Source organism: Drosophila mojavensis, unplaced genomic scaffold, assembly GCF_018153725.1.
Source record: "Drosophila mojavensis isolate 15081-1352.22 unplaced genomic scaffold, ASM1815372v1 contig_80, whole genome shotgun sequence".
Taxonomy (NCBI): Eukaryota; Metazoa; Arthropoda; class Insecta; order Diptera; family Drosophilidae; genus Drosophila; species Drosophila mojavensis.
This window is the reverse complement of record NW_025318906.1, coordinates 9,514,512-9,529,903: the sequence shown is the minus strand read 5'-3', so window position 1 is coordinate 9,529,903 and position 15,392 is coordinate 9,514,512. Positions and strand designations below refer to the sequence as shown.

The 15,392-nt window shown below is 40.5% G+C and overlaps 2 protein-coding genes across 3 annotated transcripts; both read right to left on the bottom strand.

Moving 5' to 3' along the window:
• Window positions 1-419: 419 nt before the first annotated feature.
• LOC6579277 (putative inorganic phosphate cotransporter) lies at window positions 420-2,448 on the bottom strand. The gene is made up of 3 exons (XM_002005137.4): window positions 2,214-2,448; window positions 901-2,144; window positions 420-833 (listed from the first exon to the last, which is right to left on the bottom strand). The coding sequence occupies exons 1-3, from the start codon at window positions 2,272-2,274 to the stop codon at window positions 642-644; spliced, it is 1,497 nt and encodes a 498-aa protein (XP_002005173.1). The 5' UTR covers window positions 2,275-2,448; the 3' UTR covers window positions 420-641.
• A 794-nt stretch (window positions 2,449-3,242) lies between these two features.
• On the bottom strand, window positions 3,243-10,452 carry LOC6579276 (putative inorganic phosphate cotransporter). 2 transcript variants are annotated; one of them, XM_002005136.4, is made up of 4 exons: window positions 9,922-10,452; window positions 5,181-5,353; window positions 4,030-5,109; window positions 3,243-3,968 (listed from the first exon to the last, which is right to left on the bottom strand). In XM_002005136.4, the coding sequence occupies exons 1-4, from the start codon at window positions 9,965-9,967 to the stop codon at window positions 3,762-3,764; spliced, it is 1,506 nt and encodes a 501-aa protein (XP_002005172.2). In that variant the 5' UTR covers window positions 9,968-10,452; the 3' UTR covers window positions 3,243-3,761. The 2 variants fall into 2 exon arrangements, with proteins under 2 accessions (XP_002005172.2, XP_015019053.1); XM_015163567.3 differs by having other exon boundaries at window positions 4,030-5,106.
• Window positions 10,453-15,392: the final 4,940 nt, after the last annotated feature.

Here is a 15,392-nt window from a genome sequence, read left to right as displayed (position 1 = left end):
TGTAATCAAAAAAAAAAAAAAAAAAAAAAAAAAAAAAAAACCTATAAATTGAAACGCAATATCTTATAGATAAGGACTAATTAATGTTTGTCACAGACACGAAATAAACATATACAGTAAAGGCCTTATACATTAGCTCTGACGTAGGTATTTGCCAGGGCAGATAAACCGTTTTCAGACAGAAAAACATAAGTCAGATAATAAATTGAGTAAATGAACTGCAAACATTACTGATAAATTTATGGGGAGGAAGTAAGAAACTAGAAAAATTGAAAAGCCGATAATAAAATTGCACAGAAATACCCTTAAGACATAACCTAAAACAGTTAATGATAAAATCACATACCTAGAATAGAAATACATAACATTAATAATATATTTAGTATACATACATATATATTTTGGTTTACATCAAATCCTTTAAATATACATACATATTTATTAAATAATTTGTTATCATATTTCATACATATCTAGTTGTAAAAATTCACTATAAGCTAACATAAAATAGCGGCAATCAATTCCATAATATAATACCCTACGATAAGGTACATCAGTTTCTTTGCTAAGACTCACCCCGGAATGTAAATTCGAATAGCATAGGAATCAATTGAAAACTATATATATACAGATATCCTTACTTAGGTATCAATTAAAGGCGCGCGTTCTGTCTCATCTGGGCCATTGACAGACACAGAGCGCGCCTGTCTGTGTGAGCTGGTGCTGTTCCAGGGCTGGACAGTGAAACGTCCAAACAGAATAAAAACTAAATTGCCAATGAAGTAGACAAAAGCCGTGAAGTAAAAGACAATGCGCCATTGCGTGGGATTGGTCTGTAAAGGGAAGAGAAATGTTTATCTAAGATGATTGTTCTTCCAGCTTTGACTTGTCTTAGCTCACCTCATCCGTAACAATAAGCCCCACAATGAGCGGGGCCAAGATGCTCATCACATTCGCGGCACAGTTGGTGATGCCCATCAGAGTGCCAGCGAAGTTGGGCGACAGATCGATGTGGTTGACATGGAAGCCCAGATAGCTGGCCGAATTGGTGGCCACCGCCAGGGTGAGCAGGCCGATGGCCAGCCTGGCGTTCGCACTGCCCTGGGTGATGAAGCCCAGGCCCAGCAGCGCCAGCATTGGCAGCCAGAGGCCAATCGAGTTGAAGAGCTTGCGCGAGAAGCTCAGCGACATCATGCTTCCATTACGTTTCAGTATATCCGACAGCCAGATGAAGAAGCAGGTGAGCAGGATCATGGCAAAGTAGGGCAACGCAGAGAGCGGGCCATTGTGCTTGATGTCCATGCCCAGCACATTCTTCATGTAGGTCGGAATCTGGGTGAGCAGCGTCCAGAAGCCCCAGTTGTTGGCGCAATGAGCCAAGAGGAGCGACAGGAACGGCAGCGAGGTGAAGATGCGCAGCCAGGGCGTGCGCAGGTTTTGATGTGCCACGAATTCTTCGCGACCCGCATCCGACGGGCGACGCAACTGACCAGAGGTCTCAATGTACCGCCGCTCGTTGGGAGTTATTGAGGAGTGCTGCGCGGGAGTGCTGGCGCACAAGTAGATCCAGACCATGGACCACACAATGCCGGCACAACCGGATATGTAGAATATGCTGGGCCAGCCCAGCGACGAGGATGCAATATATCCACTCACCGATAGCATGATCACAGTGCCAAACTGGGAGCCCGAATAGCAATAGCCCACAAGCCTGGCACGCTCCTCAGCTGGCGCCCATTTCGATAGGAATGTGTGGGTCGATGGAAAGATGACGCCTTGGCAGAGTCCTTGAATGGCGCGCAATACAACGACCAATTTCCAGCCTCCAGTGATCGCACAGAACGGCGTCAGCAGTGCCAAGCAGGAGCAGATGAGCACGCCAAAGAAGAGCATATACTTGGCTCCAATTATTGCCGAGAGATAGCCGCCCGGCACCTGCGTCACGACATAGCCCCAGAAGAAGCTGCTCAGCAGGTACGACTTGATGCTCTCGTCCCAGGGGAACTCTGGAAATGCTGGATTGGTGTGATTGCTATCCGTCATGGCCACAATGGCCACAGAGAGATTCACACGCATGGCATATGCCACGGCCAAGCCGAAAAATACTAAAATGCATTGCAGATGACGCACACCAAAACGGGGACCTGTCGAAAATAATAATGAATCACTGTTCCGGAACTACGCCATATTGTCCAGCGGAACGCTGCGTTTACCCGTATTTCCAATGGCGTCGTAGCCCGTGTGGCTGCAGCAGTCCGCGCAACCTAATACCATGTTTCCGTTGATTAGTTCTAGTGCCGTTGCTTTGTTGTCTTCGCAATGGCGGTGCTTGAGCGTCTAAACATTTCGCGCAACTGATAAGCCAACGTTGCACAGCAGGAAAAAAACTCGCCAACTCTTCTGCTTACGTTGCGATTTGTTATATTTTTCTACGTTGTAGTGGTCAGTACACACAGAACAGCTGTTGCGCCAGCTGCTTACGTACGATAGTTGCAACTATCGTCAAGCAAACACTTCAACAGGCTGTGTTTATTTTCAAGTACCGATAGCTGTTCACAATGGCCACAACTTTCGAGGTCAAGAAAAAACTATTGGGCAACAAACTTATTACTGAGCGCCAGATTGAAAAATTATTTAAAACAATAAGATCATTGTGTTTGTTTGGTTTGGAGTATGTAGATAACTGTCTTTATGTTGTGAATGCTTTGCATTGGCTACACACATGCAGCAACAAGTGCGCTGTGTTTAGTGCCCATTATGGCATTTGAAAACGTAAAGCAAAATAGTTGTGGAAACGCTCACTATCAAAATATTTTTTTATGAAAGCGTTTTGTTAGTTTACTAATAGTCAGTATTAATGTATAGTATAGTTAGTATACAATGAGACCTAAGCTGCATTTGCTGACCAAATAACGAGTGTGTATTTCAAAATGTAAATAGTGCGCGCCTTTACGATAGCGCCAGCTATTGCTAAGAGACAACTATCGGACAGCAAACACAGCTGCAGCAACAGTTGCACTTGCCCATGCGAATCGATTGTTTGCGCTTATCGATGGGCGCCAGATTCAAAATGTACTCAAAATAAAATAAATAAAGTTTTTGTTTGTGTTGATTTATATAAATTTGGCCCTTATTATTTGGCCTATATATTTCTTTCTTTTTTCTTTTCGTTTTGTTTCACTTTTATGTTTTTTGTATGCATATATGTATGTCTTCTTTTCTGCCTTTTTTAGTTGATTTAATTTTTCGTACATCACAAGTTGGTTGTTTGTTTATTACTAATTTAACTAATTGACTAAAGACCTAAGTTAGTTAAGGTATATATGATATATAGTTTCACTTTAAAACATAACAATTAATAGAGCAGCGCTTACATTTACTTAACGATAGCAATCTTTGCTATTTACATTGTCAACTAGCTGTGATTATCTCATTTGTTATGGTCTTGTTATTATGGTTTAATTGTTATTTTTTATGTACATTATGGAAGAAATACTGGAAATAATAATAATTTATGCTGCCTACACGCTAAACAATTATCATATGTTATTATGTTATATTAATATCGCTATTGGAAGCACGCGATCGTCATTATGGCAATTTTAAGGTGTTTCTTGATTAAGAGCTAACTAATTACTATTGTCTTAAGTTAGGCGCATAGTTTTAGAAAAACACAACAACTAGAAACTAATCATGCACCCATAAAGTTATTTTCCTATCATTTTACTTAGTTGGGCATGATTTAGTGTTAAGTCCAGGGCTCAGGATTTGCCATTTGCTATTGGGATTGGCTGCCGAGTTTTGTCGCCCGCTAACGGTAAGCCGGCCTCGATGCTCTCCTCGTCCACCATGTCAGGTGTATCCCATTTCTGGATGTCCGTGCGGCCGAAGACAACAAAGAGCAGATTGCCAATGAAATAGAAGAAGGCAGCCACAAAGAACACCGTGCGCCATTCACTCACGTTTTCCTGAAAAACAATCTCAAAGTTAGCCAAGTTTGAATACGTTTCGAGAGCTCGTTCCACTTACCGGATGCTTGACAATCTGACCCACGGCGAGTGGTGCCAGGCCACTCATCACATTGGCCGCCGCATTCGTGATGCCCATCAGGGTGCCGGCATAGTTGGGCGACAGGTCAATGTGATTCACCTGGAAGCCCAGGTAGGTGGCCGCACTGATGCCCACCGTCAGCGTCAGCAGCACCACGGCCAGGACGGAATTCTCTTGGGGCACATAGCCCAGGCCGATCAGCGACAGCATGGGTATCCAGTGACCCACCGAGTTGAAGAACTTCCGATTGAAGGACGTCGATATGGACTTGTTGTTCTGCAGCACCTTCGAGAGCCACACGAAGAAGAAGCTCAGTATCATCATGACCGTGTACGGCAGCGAGGAGAGCAGCGAACTGGACTTGATGTCGATGCTATAGATGTTCTTCATGTAGCTGGGAATCTGGGTGAGCAGCGTCCAGAAGCCCCACATGTGCGTGCAGTGCACCACCAGCAGCGACAGGAACGGCATCGACGTGAAGATGCTGCCCCATGGCGTGGGCGCCATCTTCCGGGCATCCTGCATTTTACCCACCGACCGCGTCTCCTCGATAAACTTCAGCTCCTCGCGTGTGATGCGCTTGTGTTCCTCCGGCGTGCTGGCCGCAAATATCCACCAGAGGAGCACCCACACGAAGCCACAAATGCCGCCGAAATAGAAGATGCCGGGCCAGCCAGCAAAGGAGTCGGCAATGAATCCGCTCGTGGCCAGCATCATGATCGTGCCGAACTGTGCGCCCGTGTAGCAAATCGTGGCCAGCATGCCGCGCTCGTTGGCTGGCGCCCATTTGGCTAGCAGCGAGTGGGTAGCCGGATGCACTGCACCCTGGGTGAGACCCTCCAGCACGCGCACCACACACAGCGCCTGCCAGCCGCCCAGCTTGAGCGAGAGCGGTGTCAGCAGCGTCAGAATGGCACAGGCCACCAAACCCACCATCAGCAACATCTTGGCGCCATAGCGTTGAGCGATATAACCACCAGGCACCTGGGTCACTATGTAGCCCCAAAAGAAGCTGCTCAGCATATAGGATTTCTCCGATTCCGTAAAGCTAAACAACTGCTGAAGTAGGAGAAGGGAGAGTGGGGGTTAGAGCTTGGCTTTACTTTGATTTCATATCTGGTGGTATTTACATCAACCTCCGCTGCCTCCTCGGAGCTGTCGAGCGTCGCATTGGCCTCCGTTGCATTCGATGGACCCGACATGGCCACCAGAGCAACGCTCAGGTTGACGCGCCATGCGTACGCCAGGGAGAGGCAGAAGAAGCACAGGATGCATTGCACATGCCGCACGCCAATGATTTTATCTGCAAATAGTGAAGAGATATTTGGGTTTATAATATTTGAATAAGCTATGGGTTGAGTAAGGAATTAAAGAAATTGAAGTTGAGAAGAGGAACTGAAGCGGGAAACTCCATATAGAACTATAGAGTCTTAGACAAAACACTGGAACAATCAAACTGAACTAAAAATCAAATATTTAATTCAAGTTGTATTACTTATAGTATAGATACTACCTATCGAAAATGCCTATAGAATTTTCATCATGAATAATCCAGAGATTCAGATTGAAGTGCTCTGCCTTTGTGTGAAGCCTTAATCAAACCACATTCCAATCTCTTTCTCGATTATTATTATCTTATGTCAACTCGTACAATTTTCTAGAACACAAAACGCGCTAAATAGATTATGGATTCACGGTGATCGTATGTCATCAAGAACCGAACCTAACTGCCCTGCAAATCCTGTCATTATTTACTTTCGTCATTGTGATTGGAATTAGATTATCAAAGCAGTAAACAAAACATGGGAATTATCTGAGTTTCCCATTGCAGATATGCTAAGAACGAGCTGCTCAAACCGAACCGAGAACAAAGAATATCAATGTGAAATATAAACTGAATACAAATTTAAGGCTTACGTGGTTTATTCTAGATCTATGATGCCATGTGATTTTAACAATTATTTATTATAAGTGTTGAACAACAATATGTTAACTATTTTTTTTTTTTTTTTTTCATTATTATTTTGACTATCAACTGTTGGATGAAACCAAGTGAAAGAAAAGAATATTGTCTTAGTATTATTAATTGTAGAATCCAGAACATTCAAAATTAAGAAAGAATGTTTGGCCTAGGAAAAGACCGCAAATCTTTTGAGGTTTTTAAATATATTAATCACACTATATAATATGCAATTGTTCTACAAATAAATAAATAAATATATTTTTAGTGATATATTTATAAATTAACAGGTTTCCGTATACAACCTGGCTCTAAATTAAGAAAGAAAAATTAAAATTCAATCAAAAGCAATGATTATGCAAAAGAACAAAGCACAAAGCAAAATATGAGACCATATTTTGTGGAACTTTTATAATTGAGCTAAAAATTGTTTATGCAACTGTTCAACTCGTGTTTCAAGACTCTGAGTTATAGGGCATTATATCATAGCATATGTGTAGCTCGGTTTGCTGGAGAGAAAAACGTGAGTTGGAGCACTCGTGCTCTTATCAATGCCAAAAAGGCAATGAGAGCGCTCTCTCTCTCTCTCTCTCTCTTTCTCTCCCTCTCTGTCTCTTTACACCTCGCTCTCTCGCTTAGTATGTGGGGCGCGTTTATTTATAAAACACAGTGTGTCAAAATCTTGTTGTGGCCGCAACACACACGCACACACACACACACACACAGACACATACACATATATATGTATATTTATACACACACGCGCAACGCCCACTAGTGTATGTGAATGTGAATTACTCGCGATATCTGCGCGCCTCAATGAAATGCAGCAGCAGACGATGACGGTGCTGTACCCAGCAGCGCACTTTAAAAACCAGCTACACGCGACACATACCACGACAGCACCACCAGCACCACCAGCACCGCTAGCACCACCCTACCTGCCAGCGCCAGCCACTTGAGCTACCTGCTAAAACGTTTTGCCAACTCGCACGTGACAGGCGCAGTGCAATCTGATGGACGGGCGGACAGACAGCCGGACGGACGGACAGCTGGGCAGATCTCTCTTGCGGCCATGTGCAGCTAGACGGACAGCTGGACAGACAGACAGCTGTTGGCTATCAATTGGTGGTTCTACTTCCATATATGTATGTATATATCCATGCAGCCGAAACTCGATTTGGGCTTTATTTTTAGCCGTGCAAAACTGGCCCTAAATGGACTTAGATTTAAGCTAGTGCGGAGGCTACTACGGCTGCCTCTTCTTTTTGCCACTTGTGGCAGCTGCTGCACCAGCAATTGAACAACCTTGCGGCGCGGCCTCAAACGGCGCGTCTATTGAACCGCATTGGCTCAAGGTGATTGTAATATTATTAATTTTAATTCTCTCTTTTTTTTTTTTAAATTTTCTATTGCTTTAATCATTAATTAATTAAATTCGCTCATTAATTAAGAGCGGTGGAGGTTGGCGCGCTGCTTGAACTTTGAGTTGTGTTAATTTGCAGACGATCTCTCTCTCTCTCTCTCTCTCTCTCTCTCTCTCTCTCTCTCTCATGTTGTCTGTCGTCATATTAAGCTGAATTATTTTATGTCGAAACTCTTGCCTTATTTAAATTTATATCTGGCACGTTTTGGCGCTTCGCTTTATGTGCTTCTTCTTCACGCTTAGCAACAATTTATGAGCAGCGCTTTTAATGCTCGCTCAGCAAATTATAAGAGAGTATATTAGAATATTTAAATTGTCGTTATCATTGCCTGAAGCCTGAATTCTTTGATCTTATAATCGGTTATGATTTTAATGCTACTTTTAGAGATTTTATGATGATTGTTTTTCAATTTGCAATTTTGAGCGCTAGTTGACCTATTTGAAATATAATCTCATAAATACCATTTTTTTTTTTTTAATTAAGCTTAGTAGATCGGTTATCTCTCTAAAGTCTTTGGTATTAACTTTACAGTTAGTTCAAAGAAAACATTGCCAACTTGGAGAGTTTTTTAACTATTAACTTTTGCTTCTCATGTCTGAGCAAGTATTAAACACTGAGTTGCTCTCGACTGCAACTCAATTGATTTTTGCTTTTTTTTATATGGACGTGCTCTAAATATTAATTTATACGCTTTTGTTTAATCGAAAGCAAAAAGCAAAAAAAAAGGAACTACAAGCAATTAAATGTTTGCTCCACAATTGGAAAAACAACAAAAACTGACCAAAGAGCATAAATATCATCAATAAACATTTATGAAAGTTGATTTTAAGTGATTGATTGCCAATTCTTGATACCCTGGAAAGTGCCTATATGTGTGCATATAGACTGATAAGTGGAGTTTTTGGGTGTTGTGAAGGGAAACTGTGGTACCAGATACCCTGTAACCTGATTATATATGTACATATATGCAGCCTAACTAAGAAAAGTTTCTGAAATTCGATCTTTTATACCCTGTATAATAGAGGTACTTATTAAATTCGGCAATTAATACCCTGTAAATTAATATAAAGTATATGTCATATGTATACATTATACCCTAGCCTAGTTTGATACCCTGTATAATTACTAAATATGTTAGGCACACATTACGTAAATTTTGATGTTTGATTTTCGAAGAGTGATTGCAAATGATACCCTGCAAAATACCCAAATATGCCATATACATATACATCTAAATACATATACATATGTACATGTCTGTAGCTCATGGCCGTTGCTGATAATTGGGCCGAAGGACACTTTAACATTTTGATACCCTACCCAAACACGTCCGCTGCAATCGTGCTGATAACCGATAAGGTCTAAAAGTAACTGTACGGCCATATAACGAGCACGATAAATTGGAGCAATAACAACAAGAAATCTCAAATACACGCACACGCTTAGGTGAAATATTTAGTATATTCTATATACATATATATATATATATATAGATTTCCATTTATATATATGCCATATAGCATGTCAGTCTATTAGATTAGATAATTGCTGTGGATTCATCGAAGTCGGACAGGCTCTCTATGCATGACATGGAAAACGTCCCAACAATAATGAATAGTATTTGTTGTTCAAGTTGCTTCGTTTTTTTTGACTCGTAATGCTCCCCGCACAAAAGTTGTAAATAATGTTAAGTAAACTTGAGTTACATCAGCAAAAAATAGAGACAGAGTGCGAGAGGCAGAGTGAGAGATTATTTTAAATAATATAAAATAAAATAGAGCTAAAGCTGAATACAACGTCGGATTTGGCTGCCTCTAGATATGGCCCCTTGTCGCCCCACCTCTTTTTTGTGTTTTGTTTATTTTTATCATTTTCGTTAAGCGTGCTAAAAATTCATTTTGTCAGCCAAAAAGACATTTAAATTCCACATTTATTTTTTATTTGTCTTGCTCTTCACACGCAGCTCGATTTGATCTGATGAAGAAGTTGTGTCTAGAGTTTGGTGTACGCGCAGCGGAGGTCGTCCAGAGAGCACTTTTTATATATAGTATATACATATACATATAAAGTGAGAATCGCGTACAAATATTTACAATTTTAGACATATTAAAAAAAAAAAAAAAAACGCACTTCAAATGCAATTAGTTTACAATTGATTTGCTCTATAAGGCAGCTACAACCGTATATGCTATATATATGCTGTAATTATGATGTTAAGGGTAGGGGTGACACAGAGGTGGGGCCTGGGCGGCTCTGTGCTTGAGGTCTTTGAGGTTTGGCAGCTGCTTCCGGCAACAAGTTTCAGACAATTGACAATTGCACTCGGCCCGCGAGACTTTGTCTTATATAAATGCACGCGACACGTGCACGATAAGCGCTAAGGCCTTTGGCGGTATTATTTATACGACTGTTCCAGTTTCAAGTGTTACTATAATTTTTTATATTTATTTTTGCCGTTACTTAAATTATTTTTGGTTTACATACCATTGGCGTATTTCCCAGTTTTCACCATATTTAAAGTGGTTGTCATGTGTGCAGCGCAGGTTTACAGTTGAGTATATGTAAATCTCCTTTTCTTTCTCTCGCTCTCTCTCTCTCCCTCTCTTTCTTTCTTTCGCTCTGCAGTCAGTGCTGCACTCAGTGGAAATTTTATATACTGGTTGGGACGTATCAAACAACGTGCTTTGACGACATTTAGGCTAGTTGAAGCACATGTCTTTGATATTTAAATGAAACGATTTCGTTTTCGTTTCCACGCTTATTTCACGGTTACGAACACGTTTTGCTAGCCAGCTAGCTCGCCGTCTACTGCATAGAGATACAAGCAGCTGGTGCTGCGATACAGCTTACAGTAAGTGAGAGAGAAATACAGCAATGGCTAAAGATACTTTTTTTTTTTTTTTTTTTGTTAAATAAATTTTCTTCTTTTATTTTTTATATTTTTTGACCCGTTCGAGTGAATTTAACGCGGCTTTTAGTTTGTTCTAGCGTGCGATTGCGACTGCTTGAAATACTTGCCGCAGCGATTCTTTTATAAATATGATGATCGCCGCGCTCGCCGCACTCGAGAGAGTTCGCCGCGTCCGAGAGGCGAGTTGCTGTCACTTTGTTACTGTTCGTTGATGTTGTTGTTGTTGTTGGCTGGCACACACATGTGTATCGCGTGAATTCCATTACCATTCGCTTGCGCTGGCTGCTCTTGCTATCAGTGAAATCCGAACACGCTGGCATGCAAGAGCACACACACAAATAGATAAGTACACGAAGCAGCCAGTGCGCGAGTATGTGTGTTGGTTGCTCTCCGCTCTCGAATTTGCCGGCCAATATGTAAACAACAACGAGTTATCAGTCACAAGTCACTTACACTCAGTCTCGCCCGCGCCCTCCCTCTCTGTTGCACTCTCTTCGCCTCTTCGCCGCTTCCTTTCTCGCTCTTTCCTTTACATCGCCTGTGTAATGGCGTTTCACATATTGTAAATACCAAATTAGTCACATAGCAGACAATGCTCTCTCGCTGCCACTCTCTCTCCCTCTCGCTCTCTCTTGCACTCGTACATTCTTTTGTTTGAGTGGTGAGAGCATTGTTTTAAGGACTCTGTTACCATTTCGTTTGTTTCGCTCATTTCTTTGTCTGTTGATAAGCTGAAGCCGCGCTCTCGAGGTCAAGCCGCTGATAATCTATGCGCTCACTTGCAAGGAAGTCTCGCTTGAGAAAAACAAACTACTTCTAGCTTGACAGCAGCTGTCGTCTTTTCTATATACACATACATATAAATATATTATTATCGCAATCACAATTGCTTGTTCCCAACTCTTACACAATTTATTAATTAAACTAATGGCAGCCATTCCAAGTTGACACCAATAGATGCCCTATAGTATAGTTTATATCAATTATAAGGTACACTTTGTAGGGCAGGGAAATATTTTAAAACAAATTAATTCATGCTTATCAATTGAGTTGAGACTTTGATTTGGCGAAAATGCTATCAAAGTACGTTTAATGTGATGCCATCAAAGACAACTCAATTTTTATTCATATTGAAAGGCACATACATATAAATATAAATGTTATTAAATTCTTATCAGGGTTTTTTTTTTTTTTTTTTTTTTTTTTTTTTTTTTTGAGGAACAAACATATTCTACACGTTTTTTAGGCACGTTTGCCGTGCTTTATCAATTAATGTGGTTTTAAGAGGCAATTTTTCGAGTGATTTTCAGTGATTTTTTTTAATATTTCCCAAGTCGAATTGGTAGAGTCTAGGCATTTGAGAAGCCCTTATCAGATCTTAGGCATATACAAAATCAATTCTCAGCTAAGAGCTAGCATATGTGACCATATTTAGCTAAGCTATAAATCAGCATAGCTGAGTTTTAATTGAGTCAACTACTTGAGTCTTACCAATTGACTATAGAAATGACTGACTGCCTGACTGACTGCCTGAGTTGACTCGGTCTGATCAATCAATCTAATCGCTAGCGATGTTATCGCCATTGTGTCACACCCACGCACTGAAAAGCTGCCCGAAATTCAACAGAAAATCTGTGCAAATGCTTATCAAAATGACAAATGGCAAACAGCGCACTTGACGTCAGGTGAAATGGTTGTGGATGCCATGTCGGCTCAGCAGACAGGAGGCAGGGAGCCGCACCTCCCACAGCTCCGTCTATAACAATTAAAATGCAGCTTGTTTGTGTTGTGATTTGATATCGATATGGAAATTTTTGCACGCCATCGATACAATTTACATATAAACATGGGTAAACATACATATACATGTATAATATATGCACTCCCGCCAGTTACATAAGTACGTCTTTGGCTACTACTAGTGGAATTTTTCCTACAGCTGCTGCGTTTGGTATGCGCCGCCAATTGAACTGCGTCAATAAAACAGGCCAAGAGACTGTCGCTTATACCACTGACCCATTGAAAATCCATTGGGTTAACAGGGTCTAATGTTTATGGGCAAGATTATGCTATGGGCTGCAGAGGCCTTCGCCTGCATGCATATCTATCGAGTACATATATTCAGAGCGCCATCTAGCCATATCTGTCTTGCTGTCTATCTATATTTCTTGCTCTCTGTTCGTATACCTTGCCCTCTGCTTCTCTTTTAGCCACAAATATTATTGCGTTATTTTTGTCTATTTATTTAGCCGTCTATTGTTTTATGCCCCTTTCCGCCCGTCTGTTTATTCAATTTTCCATTGTCTATCTACCGACGTGTCTGCGTGTACGTCTAGACTTTTATTCCTCTATTTCCCTGTCCTCATCTATCTATCAATCCACGTGTTTGTTTATCCATCTATTGTTCTAGACGCCTTCCAACTGGGTGTCTATCCTCCTATATATCTATCATTTAGTGCGTATATCCGTGTGAGTCCTTCTACCTGTACATACATATATTTTATTAGTATATCCGTCTATCGGCTTACTTATCCATTTGTCAATATATATGTCCACCTGTCTACTTATTGGTTTATCCGTAATTCGCTGGTATATGTATCGGTTTACCCGTCTATCTTTCTCTTATCCTTGTATGATTTTATCCGTTTATCCGTTGTTCTATCGGCTTGAATATTCTGCTATCCTTCATACAGCATATCCATATGCGAATCCATTGTAATTATATCATATTTGATACCACAATTTCCCACTCATCCCAGGGTATCTCCTTGTCAGTCATATCCCAATAAATCAAACTTCTTATTTTAGCATAGATTTCTCATACGCCGCGTATGATTAAGCTATAAATGTTTAGTCAAACAAGAGTATAGGCCAATTCACAATAGAATGGAATTCTGTCGCAGCCTGCATTGACATTGAATTAACATGCCAAGTTCAAATAGACTAGAGTTATTTTCCATCCGACCAGACCAGATCAGCCCAGACCAGCACAGCCTAGCACAGCCCAGCCCCCAAAGTAGATGGGAAGTGTGTCGTCCCGCTTTGTAGTTGACTTTGGTTAACACATTGTAACCATAAAGACCTTTAGGCTTGACTGGCAAATATTTGCCAACGATATTTCGTGTCGATTTCAATTGACAATCTAGCTACACATACGGATATATTCATATATGTATGTATGTCTATGGAGATAGATGTTTGCCCAGGTCATATGGCTGTCATCGAGACTAATTGAATTGTATGCAATCAATTGATGTAGCTCAATTGACATGAATTAGCATGGAAACTTTTCAGCATAGTTACTCATCCGTTTGAGCACCTGGTGCTAACCTGGCCCTCAGCCACCCTCAATTAGACTTGATTTGACTCGGTTTTGGCTTTCATTCTGCACTCGTTCAATGAAATTTCGAGCGCTGGCAAACTGTCAAAGACGCGTTTCTATTTTTCCGCAATTGCGATTGCGATTGCAATTGTAAATGCATTTTCATTTTAATTGCATTTCTCTCTCTCTCTATCTCCCTCTCTCTTTATCTGTCTTCTCTCTGTTGTTGTTGCTGTTGGCGGCGTCGGCGGCGGCGTCCTCTGTGGGACATAGTCAACAACAGCCATGGGCTGCTGCGTGGGCGTCACTGCTTGACAGCTGGCGCGGCACGTAGTTCATTTAAAATAGAACTTTTCATTTTCACAGCTCGTGCAGCCACTTGAATTTTCACATTCAACCACACACTTCAACTGGGCGGCATAGCACTTTTCCTCATTCAATTTGACAAGCTAAATTGGCGACAAAGACCAATATATATTTATACAAGTCGATATATCACGTGGACAGCTACTATCGCGTGCACAGCTCTTCTGGAATGTATCTCTATATGTATCTTATCAATTTATTGCAATTGTTGTTAAAAAAAAAAAAAAACCTTAAATTGGTAAAACTTTCAGGCAAAATGATAATTAACTAAAACAAGTGGTATTAGTTCATACTGATCATCTGATTTGAGTTCTCAATTTCAATCAAATATATCATATCTCATAAATATATACTCAAATATCACACATTCAAATTTATTATATCTATCACAAAGTTTTCGTAGACTTCATCAAAGAATTTTATCGTACCATAAACGAAAATAATTTCGTATTTATGAGGACGATAACAAAAGATAGGCTGATTAGTTAATTGCATGAGATAAGATCTAAATTTGAACAAAAGAATAGACGCAATAAAGGAAAGTATGTGAGAGCACTTAAAATAAATGTATATTTAAATTAATATGTATACATATTATTAAAAAAGTATATTTATCTAAAATCTGTCGATATCAGAAAGAAAACTTTAATCAGTGAATATAAAATTATATTCATCATACGCAATCCCTAACTAAAATTTGACTATTATAGTGTATCCCGGCATTCGTCTTACTTATTTCATTATTCTATGAATTGCTGTTTATTTATTCTCTTAAAATGTATATATTTTAATATTGTCAACTAACAATAAACAATGAAAGCGTCTGGCCAATTTGGCCAGTCAAAGTGCCAAAAGCAAACACAATAATTACTCGTGATCATTTGACTAAAGAGATTTAACGGCTAGTTCCGTCCGCTGTTGTGCGGTGCGTATACTTAACGAGGCGAGCGTCTGCAGTGGCAATAAATGGATATGGATTCTAGAACCTGTATGGTTAGTCATTCTGGTTCCATAATTTGATGCTTGGCTGCATTCTTATCTCGGAGCTAATTCGCAGAATGTGCAAATCTTATCATTGCGTATGCGTCGTGTGGAACCGCGTAGAGCTGAGTCCACTGCGGCAGCCAGTGAAACTGATTTATCACTGTGACATCATACAGCACGGCACCAACACAGAGATACAGAGGCACCGGACCGGAGACAAAAGATCAAGCGGTACAGTAAAACAGCAGTGGAACAGCCATTATTTGAATATTTATTTAACTCACAACACAAACAACAAGTTAATAACTTTGTGACAAGGCAACTTGATTCATGAATAACAAAAATAGTGATACATCGTGACAGTGCATAGAT

What these genes read in the sequence shown, in the direction of transcription:
- LOC6579277 (XM_002005137.4), bottom strand. Translation starts at nt 2,274, where the DNA reads ATGGTATTAGGTTGCGCGGACTGCTGCAGCCACACGGGCTACGACGCC. An exon ending in CGACGCCATTGGAAATACGG is followed by an intron (nt 2,145 to 2,213) that starts GTAAACGCAGCG and finishes TATTTTCGACAG; the next exon opens with GTCCCCGTTTTGGTGTGCGT. An exon ending in GGCTTATTGTTACGGATGAG is followed by an intron (nt 834 to 900) that starts GTGAGCTAAGAC and finishes TTCCCTTTACAG; the next exon opens with ACCAATCCCACGCAATGGCG.
- LOC6579276 (XM_002005136.4), bottom strand. Translation starts at nt 9,967, where the DNA reads ATGACAACCACTTTAAATATGGTGAAAACTGGGAAATACGCCAATG. An exon ending in AGGAGGCAGCGGAGGTTGAT is followed by an intron (nt 5,110 to 5,180) that starts GTAAATACCACC and finishes CTCCTACTTCAG; the next exon opens with CAGTTGTTTAGCTTTACGGA. An exon ending in GTCAGATTGTCAAGCATCCG is followed by an intron (nt 3,969 to 4,029) that starts GTAAGTGGAACG and finishes ATTGTTTTTCAG; the next exon opens with GAAAACGTGAGTGAATGGCG.